Below are 20000 nucleotides of genomic sequence, written 5' to 3'. Positions count from 1 at the left end.
TTGTCTGCTCCGGTTTTCTTGCGCACTGATTCGCTAGTCGAGGGCTAGCACTCCACCAATGAGATCGGTCATTGAGTCTGACTGCCCACCGGCCGATTCAACAAGTCAAATCGGCCCAAAATGAACGCCGATGGCACCGAACCGACTCGAGTCACCGACCCCCGCCAGACTGTCCGACGGCCGACTATCGGGCTGGTGTGTCAGCGCTATAAAAAGCCCAGTCTGCTCTGATTGGTCAGCATATCCGGATGTCCCGATTCTCCACATCTGTGCTCTGCTGTCCCTGCCTCTGAATGACTGTATCGCCGTATATAGAGACACTTTATACCGGTGAAAATTCAATAAAGGCGTCTTAACCAAAACCTACACAACCGGACTTGTTCCAGCAGGAATGTGATCCGATATTTGGGAGAAAATGACAACATCTGCAGCCAAGATTACAGCTTTCCCTGGTGTTAGCATGTAGCTACATGTAGTTAGTGGATTGTTATGAAATGTAGCATCGCTTTTCACCGTCGAAAATCGCCGATAAAGGCTTCCAAACCAAATAATACACAACCACACATGTTCCAGCAGGAATGTGACCTGGAATTAGGGAGAAAATAACATACTGCATAATGCAAGTAGCCAAAATTACAGGTTTCCCTGACGTGTAGCTACATGTAGCAGTGCTCACAGGGTTTCTTTTAAATACGTTTACTTCATTATTTGAAGCTTTGGCCACGTTTAACATGAACATCCGACATTGTAACATTAGAGATATTACAGGAAATACAGAAAAGCTTAATACAGTTGTGCTCATAATTTTATGAACCCATGCTAAAGTTGACTAAAAAGAGGAATAAAAAAATCATCTGGAGATTGGCATGGTTTTATGTCAGTTAGCCTAATAGCTGGTTTGATTTGCATTGAGAGTTGATCTTATGGATAGTACCCCATGCCAGTCTCTAGGTATGGTGAAGGGTTTGTGATGATGTGGGGGGGCCAAGGGAACTTTATCAGGATGCATAGTATCCTGGATCCATGAAATAACTGGCCTTTCAAAATTAAACTCTGCCTGTCTCTATGGGAATTTAACATAGGGGTGGACTGACTTATGCCCCCTGTATTTTAAGGTAGAACAAATTTATTTATGTATTTATGATACATTATTCATTCACAAAGAAAATTGCTGTCCTTAAAGGTTGGAGTTTTCCTAATTTTTCTAATTTAAAGGTGCTCTAAGCGATGTTGGGTGACGTTACTTCTTGATGACGTTCGAAGTATTGTCAAACAAGCTCGCCCCTCCCTCCTCCTCATCCTGTCCCCTCCCCCTCCCTTCTGCACACTAATACATCCATGGCACTAACCCCCCCAACTGTTTGTTATGTTTGGTAGCAGATAGTGAGGAGATGATTTTTTACAGTGTGTTCAGGGGACAGGCAGCTAGCAGATAGTGAGATGATTTTTTACAGTGTGTTCAGGGGACAGACAGCTAGCAGATAGTGAGGAGATGTTTGCTGTATGTGACAAAAAATGTTGCATAAAATAAACTTGTGAGCTCTACTGTATGTTTCCTTTAAGGTTTGATACTGATGCCTTAGTTCTGTAGCTTGTGTTTTTCTGGGGAGCTTTATTTTAAAATTGGGTGAAGAATACCCTGCAGGGACCTACGTGTCCCAATTTCTGTCTTTTTTTTTTTTTTGCTCTATTAACTACACACAGAAGCTGTAATTAAGACATCCCATATCTCAGACTTAATTCCTTTTTTGTAATGGAGATGCTATCTGTCACTTCCCCTGGTCTTTCTCTTCTGGGCTGACTTAAAACTCACTTTCTGCTGCTTTCTCTTGTTTCCTCCACAGATGTACCTTCTCCTTCTAAAGCTCAGCCTCATCCTCTGATGCAATTCCCTACAGGCAAGTTCTCTCTGCTCGCTGATTCCCCTCTTCCTCCTTTTTATTTTTCTTTCACCTTTTCTTTAGTTCACTCCCCAACCGTTTGTCATTTAAGTGGCAAAAATAACCCTTTGCATGTAAGAAGCTGTAGATTTTTGTCACTTATATAATAGCATATGATGCTTGTGGGTTTGTATTTTTTTTTTAGAAACACTAAACCGGATGTTTGACTTTGCTTGTGTTGCATTGTGACTCACATGTGATTGCTGTTGTAGAGTAGATTTGACATAAACTTACTCAAGTATTAGTAGGAATAGTGATTCTCCTCAGAAACAATATTATTTTATTATATTTTGCAAACAATCTCTGAGAGGAATCACTATCTACCATCACTTAACAGTTTGTGTATGTAAGATGGATTGGGCATGGTTTATTGGCGCCAGACCTGGGGCAAAAACATGTTTTACCACTATGCATCAAACCAGCGTGGTAAATACAGACCAAGTGCTGCCAAATCCTGACTGTGGAAGGTATAGTCTGCTCTCCCAAAAAAACATTGGAAACCATGAAATTAATTCTAAAAAAACGTAGCTGACTGTCCGAGCTCTCGCCCGAAGACGAATGAGTTTCCTTCCCTACTTGAGGTGCGTTGGATTTATCTTTCCCAACACTCAAAAGACAGTTCTATATTCTATTATTTCTATAGACTAGATCACCATAACATTAACACAAAAATCACTTCCCGGTAGACAAATGGTCATTATGATTTGCTGAGAGATGTGTTTATTTCTGTTGTCATTTTCAGCCTTAACTGTAATGCTAAAATATATATACAGTACAGGCCAAAAGTTGGGCCACACTTTCTCATTCAATGCGTTTTCTTTTTATTTTCATGACTATTTACATTGTAGATTCTCACTGAAGGCATCAAAACTATGAATGAACACATATGGAATTATGTACTTAACAAAAAAGTGTGAAATAACTGAAAACATGTCTTATATTTTAGATTCTTCAAAGTAGCCACCCTTTGCTTTTTTATTAAGGGACAAAATTCCACAAATTAACCCTGACAAAGCACACCTGTGAAGGTAAAACCATTTCAGGTGACTACCTCATGAAGCTCATTGAGAGAACACCAAGGGTTTGCAGAGTTATCATTATGATTGGTTGTAGGTCTCGCTGTTGCTCTGATTGGTTGTAGGTCTCTCTGTAGAGGCATTTTCTTTCCTTGTTCAGTTGAAACACGCCCCATAATCACAGCCCAGTGGAGCAGAATCAGACTCATATTCTGAGTATGGCAACATCAGGCTAGTCCTGTGTTGCTTTGCTAGCGTCTTTGATGAACCAAATCAATCAATCAGACTTTATTTCTATAGCACATTTCATACAAGTTAATGTAACACAATGTGCTTCGTATAAAAGCGACATGAAATAATAATTTGTTCGGTTATACAGAGTAAAATCTAGCATTAGCAACAGCAACATGTCACCGCTGGTCGGACTGACTGGTAGTTTGGGTAGCGTCATTTTCTTTAGTCTGTGGCCCAACAGGTACGTTAGCTGTCCAAGCTAACGTTAGTCAACGTGTTGACAAATGAAAGCATCAAAGATGCATTTTAGATGAAGGAGATGAAAGTAGATCCAGTTGTTCCTCGTCCCCGTTTGCACAGCGCTGTTAAATTGTATGTACAGGACTTAGGAGGTTTCTACCCGGAAAGTATTGAGAACAAACGTTTGGGTCCGAAGGATCTTATTTTGTAGGTTTAGCCATTACGTTTTACTTGATAGATGAGAACTGAATACATGGAAGCATTACTTTAAGGATAAGCAACAAAAAAAACCACAATATTTACCACGCTGTCTGTCATAAACATCAATTAGACTTTGCAGAGCTACTACAATGTTTCCCACTGGGTTTTATAGTGGAGGTGGCCACCTCTTCTCACGAATCAAAGGTCCTCTCCTCTAACGTCATAAAAGTTGATTCAATTTAAATTGCCTTCCACAGCCAACCTGTTTAGCAGCACTTGTCTGGTGATGCCTTCTTCAAAAAATGTTTTTAGTAACCGTTCTACCCAGGTGTGGTTGGCACCATAAGGAATGGAGTATGTCTTTGATATGTGCTGTATTGCATTCTCCCTCCTCCCTCTCTACTCAAGCACTTGGGCAGAAGGGTGATTCCCCTGCTCCCATCTCTCCTCTCTCCCCTCTTCACTCCCCCGACTCTCTGGAGGAGCTCTCTCTGACCGAGAGTCCCAACCAGCCCCCTACTTCGGGATTTGCTGCATCCTTGGTCTCCTTCTCCACTGAACCCCCCACTACTCATTCCAAGGACATGCCTTGGGTGGGTGAAGAGGGTGACTCTGGACCGGGCCTTAGTAAGATTAAAGAAGATCTACTAGATCCGTTAGCCGGTCCTTACCTGAGTTTAGGGAAAGACCCAGGGCCTCATAATCCATGTGAAGACAGCGGAGTTTCCGTTTCTCCCGAGGACAAGATGATTAGCTCAGACAGGTCCTCTACTGGCCCCTCCCCCGTGAACCCCAAGATGAAGGTCCCTGAGTCTCACCTTGCCTCCTCTAACCCAACAGAGCCCTGGGATTCACCATTCCTTGCATCTCAAGACAACTCCAAGGTCTCCATGGATTCCTTCTCCAAGGACACGGCTCCCATTAGCTCTTCCGGGTACGAGCCGGACCTGCACGACAACCAGTCTGACGAAGACGATGACCTGATGTATGAGGTGAAGAAGAATAATAACCCATTTGAGGGCTATTCCCCACTGGCGGACAGTGGCTACTCCCATTTTGGAGACTCCAAGTCCGACAGCAGGGCCTCAAAAATGTCCGAGAGTCCCACTCCCGATCTGGTCCAGTACGGCCAGACTGGAGAATCCCACGATACCCCTCAGTCTTTCTCAGACGATGGGAAAACATTTGAGACGGGAAAGATGGCCCCTGACTCGCTCATGCAATCGGTGAATCAGTTCTCATCTGGTCTGAAAGATGATGATGACGAAGACTACGATGAGCAGGAAGAGGATTCTGCCTTGCCACCCTCGCTCCCAGACATCCTGAAGTCGTCCCCGCTCAACCCCGAGAAAATGGACTCTGGCTCCTCGGAGGGAAGCCCGGAGCAGAGTCCCATCCTCGAACGGAGGATGATGGAGTCGCCCAACCCTCCGATCAACCTGTCGGCTAACAACCCGTTTGCCTTCGACGCTAAAGTGTCCCTGCTGAAGGAGATGACCGAGGAGCTGGAGGTGCAAGGCAAAGGAAAAGTTGACGACGACGACGACAAAGGTTTCGACGCGTTCGATCTCGTCAAAGGAGCCGAGGAAACCGCCCCCAGTAAGGTCAAAGAAGAGGAACCGGTCAAGATCGAGCAGAAAGATTGGTTTTCAAGCCACGATTCTCCCAAAATGACCAAAACGTTTGAGCCTCTTGACTTCCAGAGCAAAAAGACCCCAACCGAGGATTCGGACTCGGAGTCGCCAACCGCGGACTCCCTGTCTCCCGTCCTGGAAGCCATGGCCAAGAACCCCGCCATCTTCCAGGTGGAAACGGAGAAGACGGACCAGAAGATGGAGATGGAGGAGCCAGAGTTGGCCGAGGAGGTCTCGGAGCACGAAGTCTCCTCTGAAGAGTTTGAGTTCATCGAGCGGCCACCGAGGGGCGTCATCGACGAGTTCCTCGAGGCTCTGGATACTTCCAAGTTCGCCTCCTCCAAGCCCCCAGAGATCCCCATGGATGACGACGATGATCTAAGCTTTGGGCAGCAGAGAGACGTGGCTCCATTTTCTGCTCCACCCGTGACAAAAGTAGCACCACCCCCCGAGGTCGAAGAGGAGGCTCCAAGTCAGAGCTCCTACCTCCTCCTCACGCAGGCCTCCCCCCAGAAGAGCAAGGCCGAGCTGGAGAAGCTAGACATCCAGCAGCCCGCGCCCCCCCAAGCTCCGCTCGTCTACTCCCCAGTCCGCAAACCAGAGGAGGCGGCCGCTGAGAAGGGCGTGGGAGACGCCACGGTGGTTAAGATACCAAACGTGAACATAAGAGCAGGTAAAATAAAGCTGTCCCGGCATGGAAACCATCCCTCCACATCCTCCTCAGTTTTCACTGGCACTTCCATGATCATCAGCATCATTTTCATCTTCACTCTTTTGTTCTCCTCCTCCTTTTTTTTTATTTTCTGCCAACCAACCAACCAGCAGCCAGTATTTACTTTAGATCCATCACTTTCTCCCTAGTGTCACCTTTTTCCTTTCTTGCATCCTCCCTTCTTCTTCTTTATTTGACCCTTTCTTTGAAAATTAACCCTCGCATTTTGTAGAGTCTGGTTTAATCTGTGTGGTTGTGTGCTCCATCGCGGCTTGACCTTTTTGCTTTTGCTGCATTTTGTGCATTTCTGTCTCAATAGAATGACATCATTTCTGTCTACCTCATCATTTTATCTTTACATTTTAAGATGTGGTAAGTAAAATTATGTGATAACTGTTCTGTTGGAAAACATAGCCTAAGCACCTTTTTTATTGTCTTTTTTTTTTTTTTAAACCACTGGAAAGAAAGTACAAGATGGTAAAGATCTTTTATGCATGATGATGATGAACAGAAATGAGAAATCGTGGGACTTTGCGTAAACCTACACGCCCACTTTCCTAAAGCCACGTGGCGTGTTATCGCGAAGCTACGGTTGGGTTTAGGAACGTAACAAGCGGGTTGGGATTAGGAAAAGAACAAACATGGAAAGGAAACGTCTAGAGCTGCTCCCTCTTAGTGGATTAGTGGACTAATCGGTGGTTTTGGTCTTAGTCAACTTGGATTTCTTTAGTCCATTAGTCATGTCTGATGCTGTTTTCATGCTGAATGACTAATTTCCAAGAAACGTACGAGCTCATCTCTGGTAAACACAAGAATTAAAGTGTTGGGGTTGACATTTTACCTAATAATAGATATCACCGTGAAACCTACTCTGATTTCTTTCATTAAGGCGATTTGTTGTTGTATTACACGTTTTCTGAAATGTGTTTTAAATATGCAAAGGAGGCGTTACCTTATTCAATATATGCATCCTTTTAGCAGGACTCTTTGCGGAGAAACTCAGATTTACAGATCTGTCGATTAAATCAACTAATCGATTAGTCGATACAACTGAATGAGTGTTAGTCTTCAATCGAACACACAGCCCTAGAAACGTCACATGCGGGACTGGGGCTGGGCGATATGGAGAAAATCTGATATTGCGATATTCTTCTCCTAAAAGCTTGATGTCGATATTGTTGCGATATTATAGGGTTGACAATTGGTGCTTTAACACAATATCTTCACAATGAGATTTAAGATAAATAATCATCAGTAATGTAGATATAATGACTAAATGGGGAAAAGGCAAATAATAGAAGAGCTAGAACAGTCTGGTAACACAGAAAATGACATCACTTTACTGTAATGCAGCCTTTAAAACCAGGAAAAGACACTTATGCCATATTACGATATCCCATAAGACCAGTTCTATTGACCTATCATGATATCAATATAATATCGATATATTGCCAGACATGATCCCGGTCTCCTGGGTGAAAGTCCTGCGTTTGACCCATCCATACTACTCGCTACGACGTCAATTCACACGCAATCGCAAGGTAATGTAAGTCAATGGAGGCCAAACGGTGTTGATAAACACGCTAAAAAGGAGTATGCGTCTTGATAACACGCCAATAATGGCGTACGAATTGGCGAGTCGCACACACACCACTTCATGACATCAGTCTGGACCGAGGTAAAACACTCGTCATTTCTATTTCCACCCTGAGCATTTTTGCGGTGGAGTTGGATGACCTTTCTGTCTGGTTTTAGCTGCTCTCTGCTCTAGAAATAACTCGAGATGCCAATCAGAAACCCAACACCACTTTATAGACACCCACGCACAACTACACGCACACAGAGCTACCAACCACACCCTGTTTACTGCCTCTGAGTCATGTGCTTTTGTAATCTTTTCCGCGCCCTGTTATACAGATTGCATCAGATTGTATGCACCTTGAGGCTCTACCTTTGTGCCAAATAACTTGAACTGTAGTGACTTTAGAGGGCGTTGAACTTTCTATCCAGTAAGCTCTCTAAATATTTACCTTAGGCGGGTTATTAAGCCAGATTTCTTCTTCTCTAAACAAGTGATTTTTTTTTTTTAACTTGGTTTAAAATAGAAAACGGATGTATTATGGTTGCTAGACGATCCAAGTATACACTATAGATTCGATCACAAGTAGCATTCATGTATGACAGCAAACATGAAATGAATGCTTTTAAATTCAAAAACGGTGATACTGGTGCTGTTGATGCACCATTTTTTTAATTCTTTCCACGTGAGAGAAAATGACTTTCCCAAAAAAGTCAAGACTACTTTCAAAGTACAAAATGTGTGAAAACCAAGTCAAATAAATGGTTTTAGTCATTTAATAGTGGCAAAAGTGGCAAATATTTGCTAATACTGGCTTTGGCAGTGTGGGGATTTGCTGCATTTTTTTGCTTTTATGTCATTAAACTAAATATCTTTAAGTTTTTGGACCGTTTGTTCGGACAAAACGATACAGCTGAAGACCCCAAATAGGTCTCCCTCAGGAGGATTGGTGTGGGTTATTTGGGAGGGGGGTGTATTTCCTCTTTTGTGGACATAATTCATGCTGTTGGCCCCAATATTGCTTTGCTGTACCTCTAGCTTTACCATCCAGGACAGGTAGGAGTGACGTTTTTCACGCAGACATACAAAGAGTTTCCAGAGATTATTGCAGTTGAGGTTTGTAGTTTATTATAATAATTTATACAAGACAGCTGAACATACCGGTTGATTTAGACTTTTATCCGTGGTGCTCTGTAGTTTGTGGTCTGTGCTCTGTGGTCTGGTGAGAACTGTTTGTGCTCCTCCCACCTGTGCACCTCACTTCCTGTAACCTATGCCCCCTAAATACAACCAAGTGTGCAATCAATCACTGTAACCCAATATCCAAACAAAATAAAACAAAAGCCCAACAATAAACATGAATGGCTCCTACACATGCAATTGACAGAAATAGTCCACTTGATAACCTTAATGGTTCTTCTACCCCTTCTTCTAATATCCAAGGCAAGTTTAAAGGTCCAACGTGTGGGAATTTCTCCCATCTAGCGTTGAGATCATACATCGCACCACGCAGTTCAAAGTAGGTATTACAGCTACGGTAGCCTTCACGCTTCAACAAGCCGGTCTCTCACTCTCTGGGCGAAGAAGAAGACCTGTTAGCAGCGTTAGCAGCACCTGTGAGTTTATCACATGACGGCGAAAACGTGAAAGGCGGAGCAGTATGTCCCTTACCAGCTGAGGTATTTCTACCTGTAGGGACTACAGGTGGAAGTTAGCAATTGTTGCTATAACCTGGCCCAAGACATATTCTCTTGTTAAACAAGTTTAATGTTTATTTGTGCATTGTCCCTGTTTCAAATAAATCAATTTCCAAAAGATGGAGCATGAATATGGCGCAGACAGTTCATGTGAATGCAAATGTAAAATTTCAAGCCAAAAGGAATACTTGGAATTGATGGTGGAGGGAAAATATTCATGAAATGGGACAAGTTGGTGAACGGGGCAACACAGATTCTGGTAATGAGCAACTAAACCCGTTACACACTGGACCTTTTTATAAAGTCTTCTTGTTGATGTGCAAACCTCAGTGTTTGTCGTTTTATCTTCATTGCACCCTGAGGCAACTGCGTGAGAATAAAACTGATGTTGAGCTATTACTGAGACGGTTTAGTTAAAACGGATGCATAGCTGCCTTCTTCAGGGGCTTTTAGGAGGTGATGAATGACTCCCCCGAGGCTCGGCTGTCTCTCGGACGACGACAGCAACCGCTGGTCTTCATTTAAATGGATGACTCGGTTTTATTTGAACAGATATTGATCGGTTAACACACAGACACACACACAGACACAGACACTCTTGAGTAATGCCAACCACAGCGTTGCAGACTGTATCTGAAGCAGAAGGACTTTGCTCTTTGGGACGAGCTTTAACTGCGTTTGTCGGAGGGATCTCCTGTTAATTAAAGCCTCCTCCTCCTCCTCTTCCTCCTCCTCCCTGCATTGCGACACTGGCAGGCCCACAAAGGGTTTCTCCGACCCAGAAACCACTCAGCAAATGGTCTTCATTATACAACTTGAGGCGCAGAGCTGCGATCTGAACATAAATCCCCCTCCTTCACGCTGGGAGCAGCTCACTTCATTTTAGTTTTTCCCCTCTTCCAATATCCGAACAGCCGACTGATACTAGAATTATACTTTCTTATACCTTTTCTTTACTCAGATGTTTGTGTTTTTTATGGCTTAACACAAATGGTAACAAACTTGTGTGTGTGTGTAGCTGTGACTTAACATTTATTTTGGAAGGGTCACTTTGTCTCTGAGGACAAACTTTGTACTTCCCTTTTATGTTCAGCCGTCTCTTTGTTTGTTTGTAGCGCGGCAGCGACTGATAAAGAGACAGCAGGTCAGTCAGACACTCTGTCTCACACTGGAAACATCCCATACTACAGTCAATCGATCATCTATTTATACAATCGGTCATCTATTTATACAATCGGTCATCTATTTCTACAGCAAACCAGCACGTATCCAAAGGGCTTTACATCGAGGTCCAAGAATAAAACAACATAACCAACGATTAAAAGAATAAAAAAGTAAAATCAGAAAAGGTTGCATTTAAAAACTGGAACTTGTGCCACAGTCTCGGGGCAGCGACTGCGAAAGCGCCTTGACCCTGGGACGTCTAAAACCAGTTTCACCTGGGTAGCTCACCTGGTAGGGAGGGGCGCCCATATGCAGATTCTTAGTCCTTGACGCAGCGGCTCAGGGTCAGAGTGCAACCTGTGGCCTTTTGCTGCATGTCTCCCCCCTCTCTCTTTCTCCCATCCTTCCTGTCTATAGCTGCCCTGTCTATTAAAGGCTAAAATGCCCCAAAAAGTATCCTTAAAAAAATCAAAATAAATCTTGGCTTGAAAACGGACCAAATTCGCCAGTTATTCATTGATTAAAATGCTCATTTTGGTGCTTAGATGAAATGTGCAGAGTGTTGAGGTCATGTAGATTTGTCCTCTACCTGTAGTAAATTAAATAATGTAAAATCACTTCACATGGATTTATATCAGCGGTGTTAAACTCAGCTTCACTAAGGGCCACAATGGAAAATTAGAATCCCATTAAAGGGCCACGCATGTATAGTTCAACGTGCTTTTATTTAATCGATAAAGTCAAATAACTTTGACTGTTTATTGTGTCTCTCTTATAGCTTTCTCTCTTACAGTTTGGTCGACATAAAGCGAAAAAAAGCCAGGAAAAAGTTCCTTAACCATCGTAGAGTTTAGCAAATTAATTTTTTTTTGTTTAAAGCAGGCTAGTACACAGCCGACTCACAACAACCTGTCTGACAGCTTGAATACGACACCTCTCTGCTCCTGGGGGGGCATTTCTGAGTCTCAGAGTCAGAAAATCGGCCAAATTCTGCTCTGGGCATCGTATGCACTGGACTCGGTTTAAAAAAACTAGTTTCCCGTCTTTTTGGTTCGGCGCACAACTTGAGCCGTGCGTTGCCAATGCCACACATCGGTTTGAATTATGTTTTTATATTTCAGATTTTCTCTCACGATCGCTTCCCACTGCCAGGGTTGCAACTGATTATATAACAGGCTAAAGCAACGACCGGTTTATGGAAAGCTACCAGTGTAATTATGGTCAGATCTCGGTCCTGACTGATGGGGAAGTGACATTGATAAGAGTTGTGATTTACGCATAACGGCGTCGGCTTTCCTTCCTGCGTTTTGCCTGTGAAACGGAGTCGGTGTTCTTCATATTTATGTAGAATTACAGTTTGCTCTTCTTATGTAAAATATGCGGCTCTGGTAGATGTTTGCGATTGGTCGTGCTGTGCAAACCGCCTCTTTTATGTGAACACGCGCGCCGCTGGATTGGGAAACCCTGAGTTGACTGAACTAGTTGATAACCAGCGTCGTGACACAGGTTATGCGCGGCTGCGGTTGTTAGGTTAGGTCAGGTCAGGGGTGTCAAACTCAATTTCCCAGAGGGCCATGCTGGAAAATAAGAATCGCATCAAGGGCCAGACATGTTCAGTTTATTGACCTGTGTATATTTAATTGAAAATGTCAAATATCTTTGACTGTAAGGGTCAAAATTGTCGGAAAAAGGGACAAAATTGTCGGAAAAAGTGACAAATGTTGCAAAAAGTGACAAAATTTTTGCAAGAAGTGACCAAAACTTTGGAAAAAGTGACAAAAATGTTGAAAAAAGTGACAAAAATGTTGGAAAAAGTGACAAAATTGTCGCAAAAAGTGACAAAGACGTTGCAAAAAGTGACAAAGACGTTGCAAAAAGTGACAAAGACGTTGCAAAAAGTGACAAAAATGTTGGAAAAAGTGACAAAATTGTCGTAAAAAGTGACAAAGACGTTGCAAAAGTGACAAAAATGTTGGAAAAAGTGACAAAAACGTTGGAAAAAGTGACAAAAACTAGGTGGGACGAAATGTATTGTGAACCTAAATTGATATGTGGGCTTGATCATAGTCTGCGAGGGGCCGGATTTGGCCCGCGGGCCTCGAGTTTGATACGTGGGTTAGGTGAAGCCGGGGAACTGAAATAAATCCAGGGCATGTTGATCTGGATTCGTAGTTCAGGCCTCAGGACAGTTCATTGGTCCAGAGATTTCTCTGCTCACCTAGAAACTGCTGCGTTGTGTGAACGTTGGATGTTTCAGGTTCTGTGGTTCTCTGTCCTTGTTCAATGAGGTTTTATTAATCCGAAATAGTCTGGTAGAGAGACAGAGGGATCTAAAAGGAGCAGGTGCCCTCTAGTGGAAGAGCTCGGTGATTACAACTGAGATGATGAAGTCTCAAACAAGTAATCACACATTATGTTTTACACCAGTCGACTGAAATCATTTCAGCCTCATCACGGAACCTGCATTGTCTTAAAAAGCATTAAAAAAAACTCTTACATTTAATACTCTAAATAAATTAAGTAAGCCTTTAAATTCCTTTTACAAATGTCTAACATTTTCTTTGATTTTGTAGGATTAAACAAATGCCATAATGTCGTGAATAAATATTTAGTGTGGGTTTAAATTGACTTTATTTGTTATTATTAGTTGCATAGAATAAGAGCGCTAAATGCCACAAACATTTTATGTTAATGGTGTACAAACACACTTCACAAAAATGTTTTTTTAATTAAATTCAGGTAACGTCTCTGGGTAAATATACTTCTGTTCTCGGCTTTAATCTCCACACTGATTTTCCCTTATATGGCCCGTGAAGTTGAGATCAAAGTTCATCCTTAGTGGTATTAAAAATGTCTTGAAAAGTCTTAAATTTGGGCGCCTGGGGAGCTCACCTGGTAGAGCAGGTGCCCATATGTATAACCTTACTCCTCAATGCAGCAGCAGCTGCAGGTTTGACTCCGTCCTGCAGCCCTTTTGCTGCAAGTCATTTCCCCTTGCTCTCTCCCCTATCATGTCTTCGCTGTCCAAAGAAATAAGGCCTAAAATGCCCCCCAAAAAACAAAATAAAAGTCTTAAATTTAACTTGGAGAATCCTGGGGGGTTCCCTGCTAAGATCATTTAGTATTTAGGTTTATTTCTTTCCTCTGACCGGTAGATTAAGCTCAGCTTTCCTGCTGTAAAGTAAATGCCCGGAAATCTTGGCAGCGTTTTTTAAAGTGAGCTAATTTTGGCAGAGAACCAGCCATTATTTTGTGTTCTTTGTCCCTGAACTGCTCGCTGGAAACGGTGAAGGTGACTGAAACGATTAGTCTGTGTGAAAGATTATAGTACTGTTCCACAATGACTGTAGGTCTTATGATACCGACCTAAACAGGGCAAAGTATTAAGACCCAAATATTAAATGCAGCTCCACAAGAACTCAACTTCTAATAGGATTTAATAGGCTCTAATAAGACTTATGTAGTTACTAGATTATTAACTAAATATCTTTTGGGGTTTTTGGACTGTTGCTCGGTCAAAACGAGAGCATTTTAAACTATTTTAGACTCATGTATCATGTAAATAATCGCCAGATTAACTGCTAGTGAAACTAATAATGAGTTGAAGCTCTAAACCAGATCTGACCAGATAGTTAATGCAGTAACCTCCAGGTTATCAGCCGAGGAGTTGCAGTCCCTTGATTTTTTTTTTAACCAGTTTTGAGGTCTAAAAACGGAGCAGGTTTCCGTTGCCTGATGCAGTAAATCCAACCGAATCAGTTTCACATAGATGGACCAAAAGTCCTTCATCTGCTCCCTCTCTCTGCTTCGTCAGCGAAGGAGGGAGGGAGGGAGGGAGGATGACGAAGGGAAAGCAGGGGTGAGATAAAGGATGAAGAAACTTGGGGTGAAAGTTAGAAAGAGAAAAAGGAGGGGAAAGGGAATAGCAGATTGGTGGGAGGAAGGGAGAGAGCATGCCAAAAAGGCTGAGCAGAGAGGGAGGGGGGGGGGATAGAGGAAGGGGAGGCAGAGGGAGGAAGGGAGAGAGAGAAGGGTGAGGGAGGGAGGGAGAGGAAGGGAGGGAGAAGGGGGAGGGAGGGAGAGGGAGAAGGGAGAGGAAGGGGAGGAAGAGAGGGAGGGAAGGAGAGGAAGGGAGGCAGAGGGGGAGAAGAGGAGGGAGGGGAAGGGTGAGGGAGAGGAAGGGAGGGAGAGAGGGAGAAGGGGAGGCAGGGAGAGGAAGGGGAGGCAAAGAGGGAGAAGGGTGAGAGAAAGAGAGGAGGGGGAGGCACAAAGGCAGAGAGGGAGGAGGGTTTGAGAAGGAGAGGCAGACAGGGAGAGGGAGGGTAGAGAGGGTGAGGCAGAGAGGGAGGGAGAAGGAGAGGCAGAGATGGAGGGTGAGTGAGGTGGGAGGGAGAGGGAGGGAGGAGGGAGAAGGAGAGATGTAGAGTAAGTGAGGGAGGTTGAGAGGGTGAGGCAGAGAGGGAGGGAGGAGGGAGGGAGGGAGGAGGGAGAGAGAGGGTGAGGCAGAGACGTTTATAGTTGCTGCGTCAGAGCGCTGGCAGCAGGCGGTCATCTGACAGCAGCGAGTTCATTCGCTCGCTGCAGTCGTCTCCCCCACACCACAGGAAGCCTCTCGCTCAGGTTCTCCCTCCTCCTCCCTCCTCTTCCTCTTCCTCCTCCTCCTCCTCCTCTTCTGCCTGCAGCCCAACACACACACACACACACACTCGTTCACCACCTCTTGCTCGTCTGTCTCTCGTCTGGAATGTGTGTTTGCTGATCGGACGGCATGGAGAACAACTCGGTGGACAGAACGGAGTCGGCCGGGAAGCTGTGGAGAGACCAGGGTATCTATGTCTCCCCCTTTCTGTCTCCCCCTTTCTGTCTCCCCCTTTCTGTCTCCCCCTTTCTGTCTTGTGTCTCGTTGGACAGCTGTGGGAGGGCGTCCACTGCTGCACCGTGCTTTCGGGAATAAACGGTGTCCCAAATAGCTCGTTTTAACGCTGTGGCTCTTCTCTCGTGCTGATTTGAAAGAACTAGATATTTGGCATTGATGCTTAAAGGGATACTCCACCGTTTGGTGAAATAGCTCTTATCACGGTCTCCCCTGGCTGTAGATAGGTGGGCCAAGGCATTTTTTTTTGTCTCAGTGCAAGTAATTAAATTAAAATGAAATTAATTAAAGAGTGAGACAGCTGGACCTCGTCTGTCCCATCGCTGCCCTCATCCATTTAAAACATCCGAGACAAACTATCTTTAAAATGTCCTGATGAATTCTGGACTGCAGTAGAGCTTATCGATTAGTTGTTAACTGTTAAAGTAATCGCCAACTATTTTTTTTTTTTCATAATCGGTTTGAGTTATTTTTTTAACTTGTGTGATGTCAGCTTGTTAAATGTGACTATATTCTAGTGTCTTCTCTCCTCTGGGACAGGGAAACTGAATATCTTTTGAGTTGTGGACAAAACAAGACATTTGAGGACGTTTATCTTGGGGCTTTTTTGGGGAAACGCTGATCCACATTTTTCACCCATTTTCTGACATTTTAGAGACCAAACACCTCATCCATTCATCCAGAAAATAATCCACACATTAATCCACGATGAAAATAATCATCCGTTGCAGCCCTGGACTGTAGGATAGTTCCATTTGATTGCATGTGGCTGTGTCTAGAGTTTTATTGACTTATTATAGAGATTATAAAAGGGGAGTCACTCAAGCTTTGCTAAATGTTTTATCATCGCGCTCCGTTCATCTTGGGGACTACTTTTTGTCGACTGTGTGAGTTGACCCGATGGTGACTCCTCGGCTGTTTTTTCTTGGCTTTTGTACCGGCAGGCTCTGCGTCCTCACAGATAACACGATTGCAGGGTTTTTTCCCGGACCGTGTGCAGCTCCAGAGAGGACCTTTGGACGGGCCGGCCAGTCAGCCGCTGTGACCAAAGGTGGACAGTGGAGAGGAGCAGCTGGCAGGTTAATGATTGGCTAGTGGTGTGGCCCGGGGATATGCTAATGAGCTGGAGGAGAGTCAGGACAGAGCTTTCAGGAGTCTGCTCTGTGTTTGCTGAGTGCCGAGTTGCACTAAATGCTTTTGGGGGGTTGTTGGGTGGTCTCTGTAAATGATAGTGTGGTCTAGAACTACTTCTGTAAAGTGTCCTGAGATAACTGCTGTTAGGATTTGATACTATAAATTGAATTGAGTGATAGATGAACTAACTAGTTCTACAACCCAAGCTTTTTTGGGAAGTTTTTGTCACATTTCTTTATATTTTTCTTTGTTTTTGCTGCTTTCTTTCAGTTTTTGTTGCCTTTTTTATTAGTTTTTTTTTTTCTCAATCCATGCAGACATGTCCTGGGACTTCCCTAGATAGTTGGAGATCTCAATTTTGTGGCATTTCATTGTCCTGAAGTGAATATTTGTTTGTGTTAAAGAGCATCTTGGACCTTGAGCCAATTCTGACGGTTATCTGACATTTTTAAAATCAATCAGCCGAGAAAATTAAAACCTTCATGTCTTATTTGTCCATACATTTTTTGGATCTACAATAAATTAATCATTACAGAATAATGACCATCATTACAAGTTACAGAAGCCCAAAGAGATCCACTTTTCTCTCCAGCTTTCAGTGGAAACATCCAAAGAAATGCACTTTACATATAAAAACAGAACAAATCCTAAAAGGAAACCTCCAAATTCATGATGTGCAACTTCCAAAGATGTCTGACAGAAACCAGTGCTCCAAGTATTTTTAGTGGCTGATTTGCAGCGCACGTTTAAACAAAGAAGTGAAGAAGAGTTACAGGGTGATGTCGTTTTCACACATGTGTGCAACAACAACAACAACTTTGGTCCGTGTTGCAAATACAACACATACTCTCACACAGGTTTCCCTTCAACCCGTGTCCTGCCCTCTGATTGGCTGTAGCGCCCAGACAGACAGATATTTAGCTTGCTCGATATCTGGAATGCATCTGCGAGGCGTCTTTGAACCGTTCGCACATCATTTTTGTTGCTGCAACACCATTATTTCCCATTTTTTTGGGATCAATAAATAAAATCTATCTATGCTCGAGCGCCGATTTACCTCTGACTCTATAGCTTTTATCAGGGAGCTCCGAAAACTGTCTCAGGGTCTGGTTCCTCTCCTCTGGGAATTTTGAGCACCAAACGCGTCATTTCCACACAAGTTAACTTCACCACCTGCCAGTCAGAGATGTCGCTGTTACACCTAGGATTGTGGGTAGTGTAGTACTTCTCCAACATCGTGAATAATGCTGCGTTCCAGGCATCCTGTAACTCGTGTTTTCACCACCTTCTACCGGTGAAAAGCGTCCTGGAACGCCAGTCAAACCTGTACCTTACTCCCTGTGGACTGGTACCAGATGGTTGTAACTCCCAGTTATAGTTTTTGACGTCACACACACATAAACAATGGCGCCCCCTGTTGATGCTGTACAGACACCGGTGATTAACGGTGAGAAATAGAAATAAATAGACATAAATAGGCAACGTGAAGTATCTCCGCACATTGTAATCAAAACAATACACATACGATTGTGTACTACTACAGGTTATGTTTATTAAATGAAGCCCAAAATATGTCGCCGACTAGAAATCGCTAGTATCAGCTAGCGCTAGCTAACGTCAACATTAGGTAGCCGTTAGCTAACGTTAACATGTTGTCAGTGACCTTTTCTGGAACGCTACTGAGTCGTGACTTGAAGTCGTAACTTACTTATAGACTAGTCATATACTGAATATAGACTAGTCTTATACTGAATATAGACTAGTCTTATACTGAATATTGACTAGTCTTATACTGAATATAGACTAGTCTTATACTGAATATAGACTAGTCTTATACTGAATATAGACTAGTCTTATACTGAATATAGACTAGTCTTATACTAAATATAGACTAGTCCTATACTGAATATAGTCTTATACTGAATATAGACTAGTCTTATACTGAATATAGACTAGTCTTATACTGAATATAGACTAGTCCTATACTGAATATAGAGTCTTATACTGAATATAGACTAGTCCTATACTGAATATAGTCTTATACTGAATATAGACTAGTCTTATACTGAATATAGACTAGTCCTATACTGAATATAGAGTCTTATACTGCATATAGACTAGTCTTATACTGAATATAGACTAGTCTTATACTGAATATAGACTAGTCCTATACTGAATATAGAGTCTTATACTGAATATAGACTAGTCCTATACTGAATATAGAGTCTTATACTGCATATAGACTAGTCTTATACTGAATATTGACTAGTCTTATACTGAATATAGTCTTATACTGAATATAGTCTTATACTGAATATAGTCTTATACTGAATATAGAGTCTTATACTGCATATAGACTAGTCTTATACTGAATATAGTCTTATACTGAATATATAGTCTTATACTGAATATAGAGTCTTATACTGCATATAGACTAGTCTTATACTGAATATAGTCTTATACTGAATTATAGTCTTATACTGAATATAGACTAGTCTTATACTGAATATAGTCTTATACTGAATATATAGTCTTATACTGAATATAGAGTCTTATACTGCATATAGACTAGTCTTATACTGAATATTGACTAGTCTTATACTGAATATAGTCTTATACTGAATATAGTCTTATACTGAATATAGTCTTATACTGAATATAGTCTTATACTGAATATAGAGTCTTATACTGAATATAGAGTCTTATACTGCATATAGACTAGTCTTATACTGAATATTGACTAGTCTTATACTGAATATAGTCTTATACTGAATATAGTCTTATACTGAATATAGTCTTATACTGCATATAGACTAGTCTTATACTGAATATAGTCTTATATGATATATAGTCTTATACTGAATATAGTCTTATACTGAATATAGAGTCTTATACTGCATATAGACTAGTCTTATACTGAATATATTGACTAGTCTTATACTGAATAGAGACTAGTCTTATACTGAATATAGTCTTATACTGAATATATAGCTATTTATACTGAATATATCTATTATACTGAATATAGTCTTATACTGAATATATAGTCTTATACTGAATATAGAGTCTTATACTGCATATAGTCTTATACTGAATATAGTCTTATACTGAATATAGTCTTATACTGAATATAGACTAGTCTTATACTGAATATAGACTAGTCTTATACTGAATATAGACTAGTCTTATACTGAATATAGTCTTATACTGAATATCGACTAGTCTTATACTGAATATAGACCACTGAATATAGACTAGTCTTATACTGAATATAGACCACTGAATATAGACTAGTCTTATGCTGAGTTTAGAGTCTTATACTGAATATAGACTAGTCTTATACTGAATATAGACTAGTCTTATACTGAATATCGACTAGTCTTATACTGAATATAGACTAGTCTTATACTGAATATAGACTAGTCTTATACTGAATATAGACTGAGCATTAGCATGTTATCACATGGTGCGTCATGCTGATCTTCATGTGTTCTTCTGCGCTCGCTTGTCATCAACACTGAAGCCTTTGTGCGTGTGTGTGTGTGTGTGTGTGTGTGTGTGTGTGTGTGTGTGTGT

The 20000-nt window shown here is 42.2% G+C and overlaps 1 protein-coding gene across 4 annotated transcripts in view; it reads left to right on the top strand.

Moving 5' to 3' along the window:
* Nucleotides 1-6141, top strand: part of LOC120548292 (cell surface glycoprotein 1-like) — a 23827-nt gene extending 17686 nt beyond the window's left edge. For 2 of the 4 annotated variants that reach the window (XM_039784433.1, XM_039784434.1), the window contains 2 exons: nt 1845-1898; nt 4040-6141. In XM_039784433.1, coding sequence (XP_039640367.1) covers nt 1845-1898; nt 4040-6126 — 2141 coding nt within the window. In that variant the 3' untranslated portion in view covers nt 6127-6141. The remainder of the gene's footprint in view (nt 1-1844; nt 1899-4039) is intronic. The other 2 variants (XM_039784435.1, XM_039784436.1) reach the window with 1 other exon arrangement.
* Nucleotides 6142-20000: the final 13859 nt, after the last annotated feature.

The sequence above is a fragment of the Perca fluviatilis genome, chromosome 19 (assembly GCF_010015445.1).
Source record: "Perca fluviatilis chromosome 19, GENO_Pfluv_1.0, whole genome shotgun sequence".
NCBI lineage: Eukaryota > Metazoa > Chordata > Actinopteri > Perciformes > Percidae > Perca > Perca fluviatilis.
This window is presented reverse-complemented; position numbering and strand designations above follow the sequence as displayed.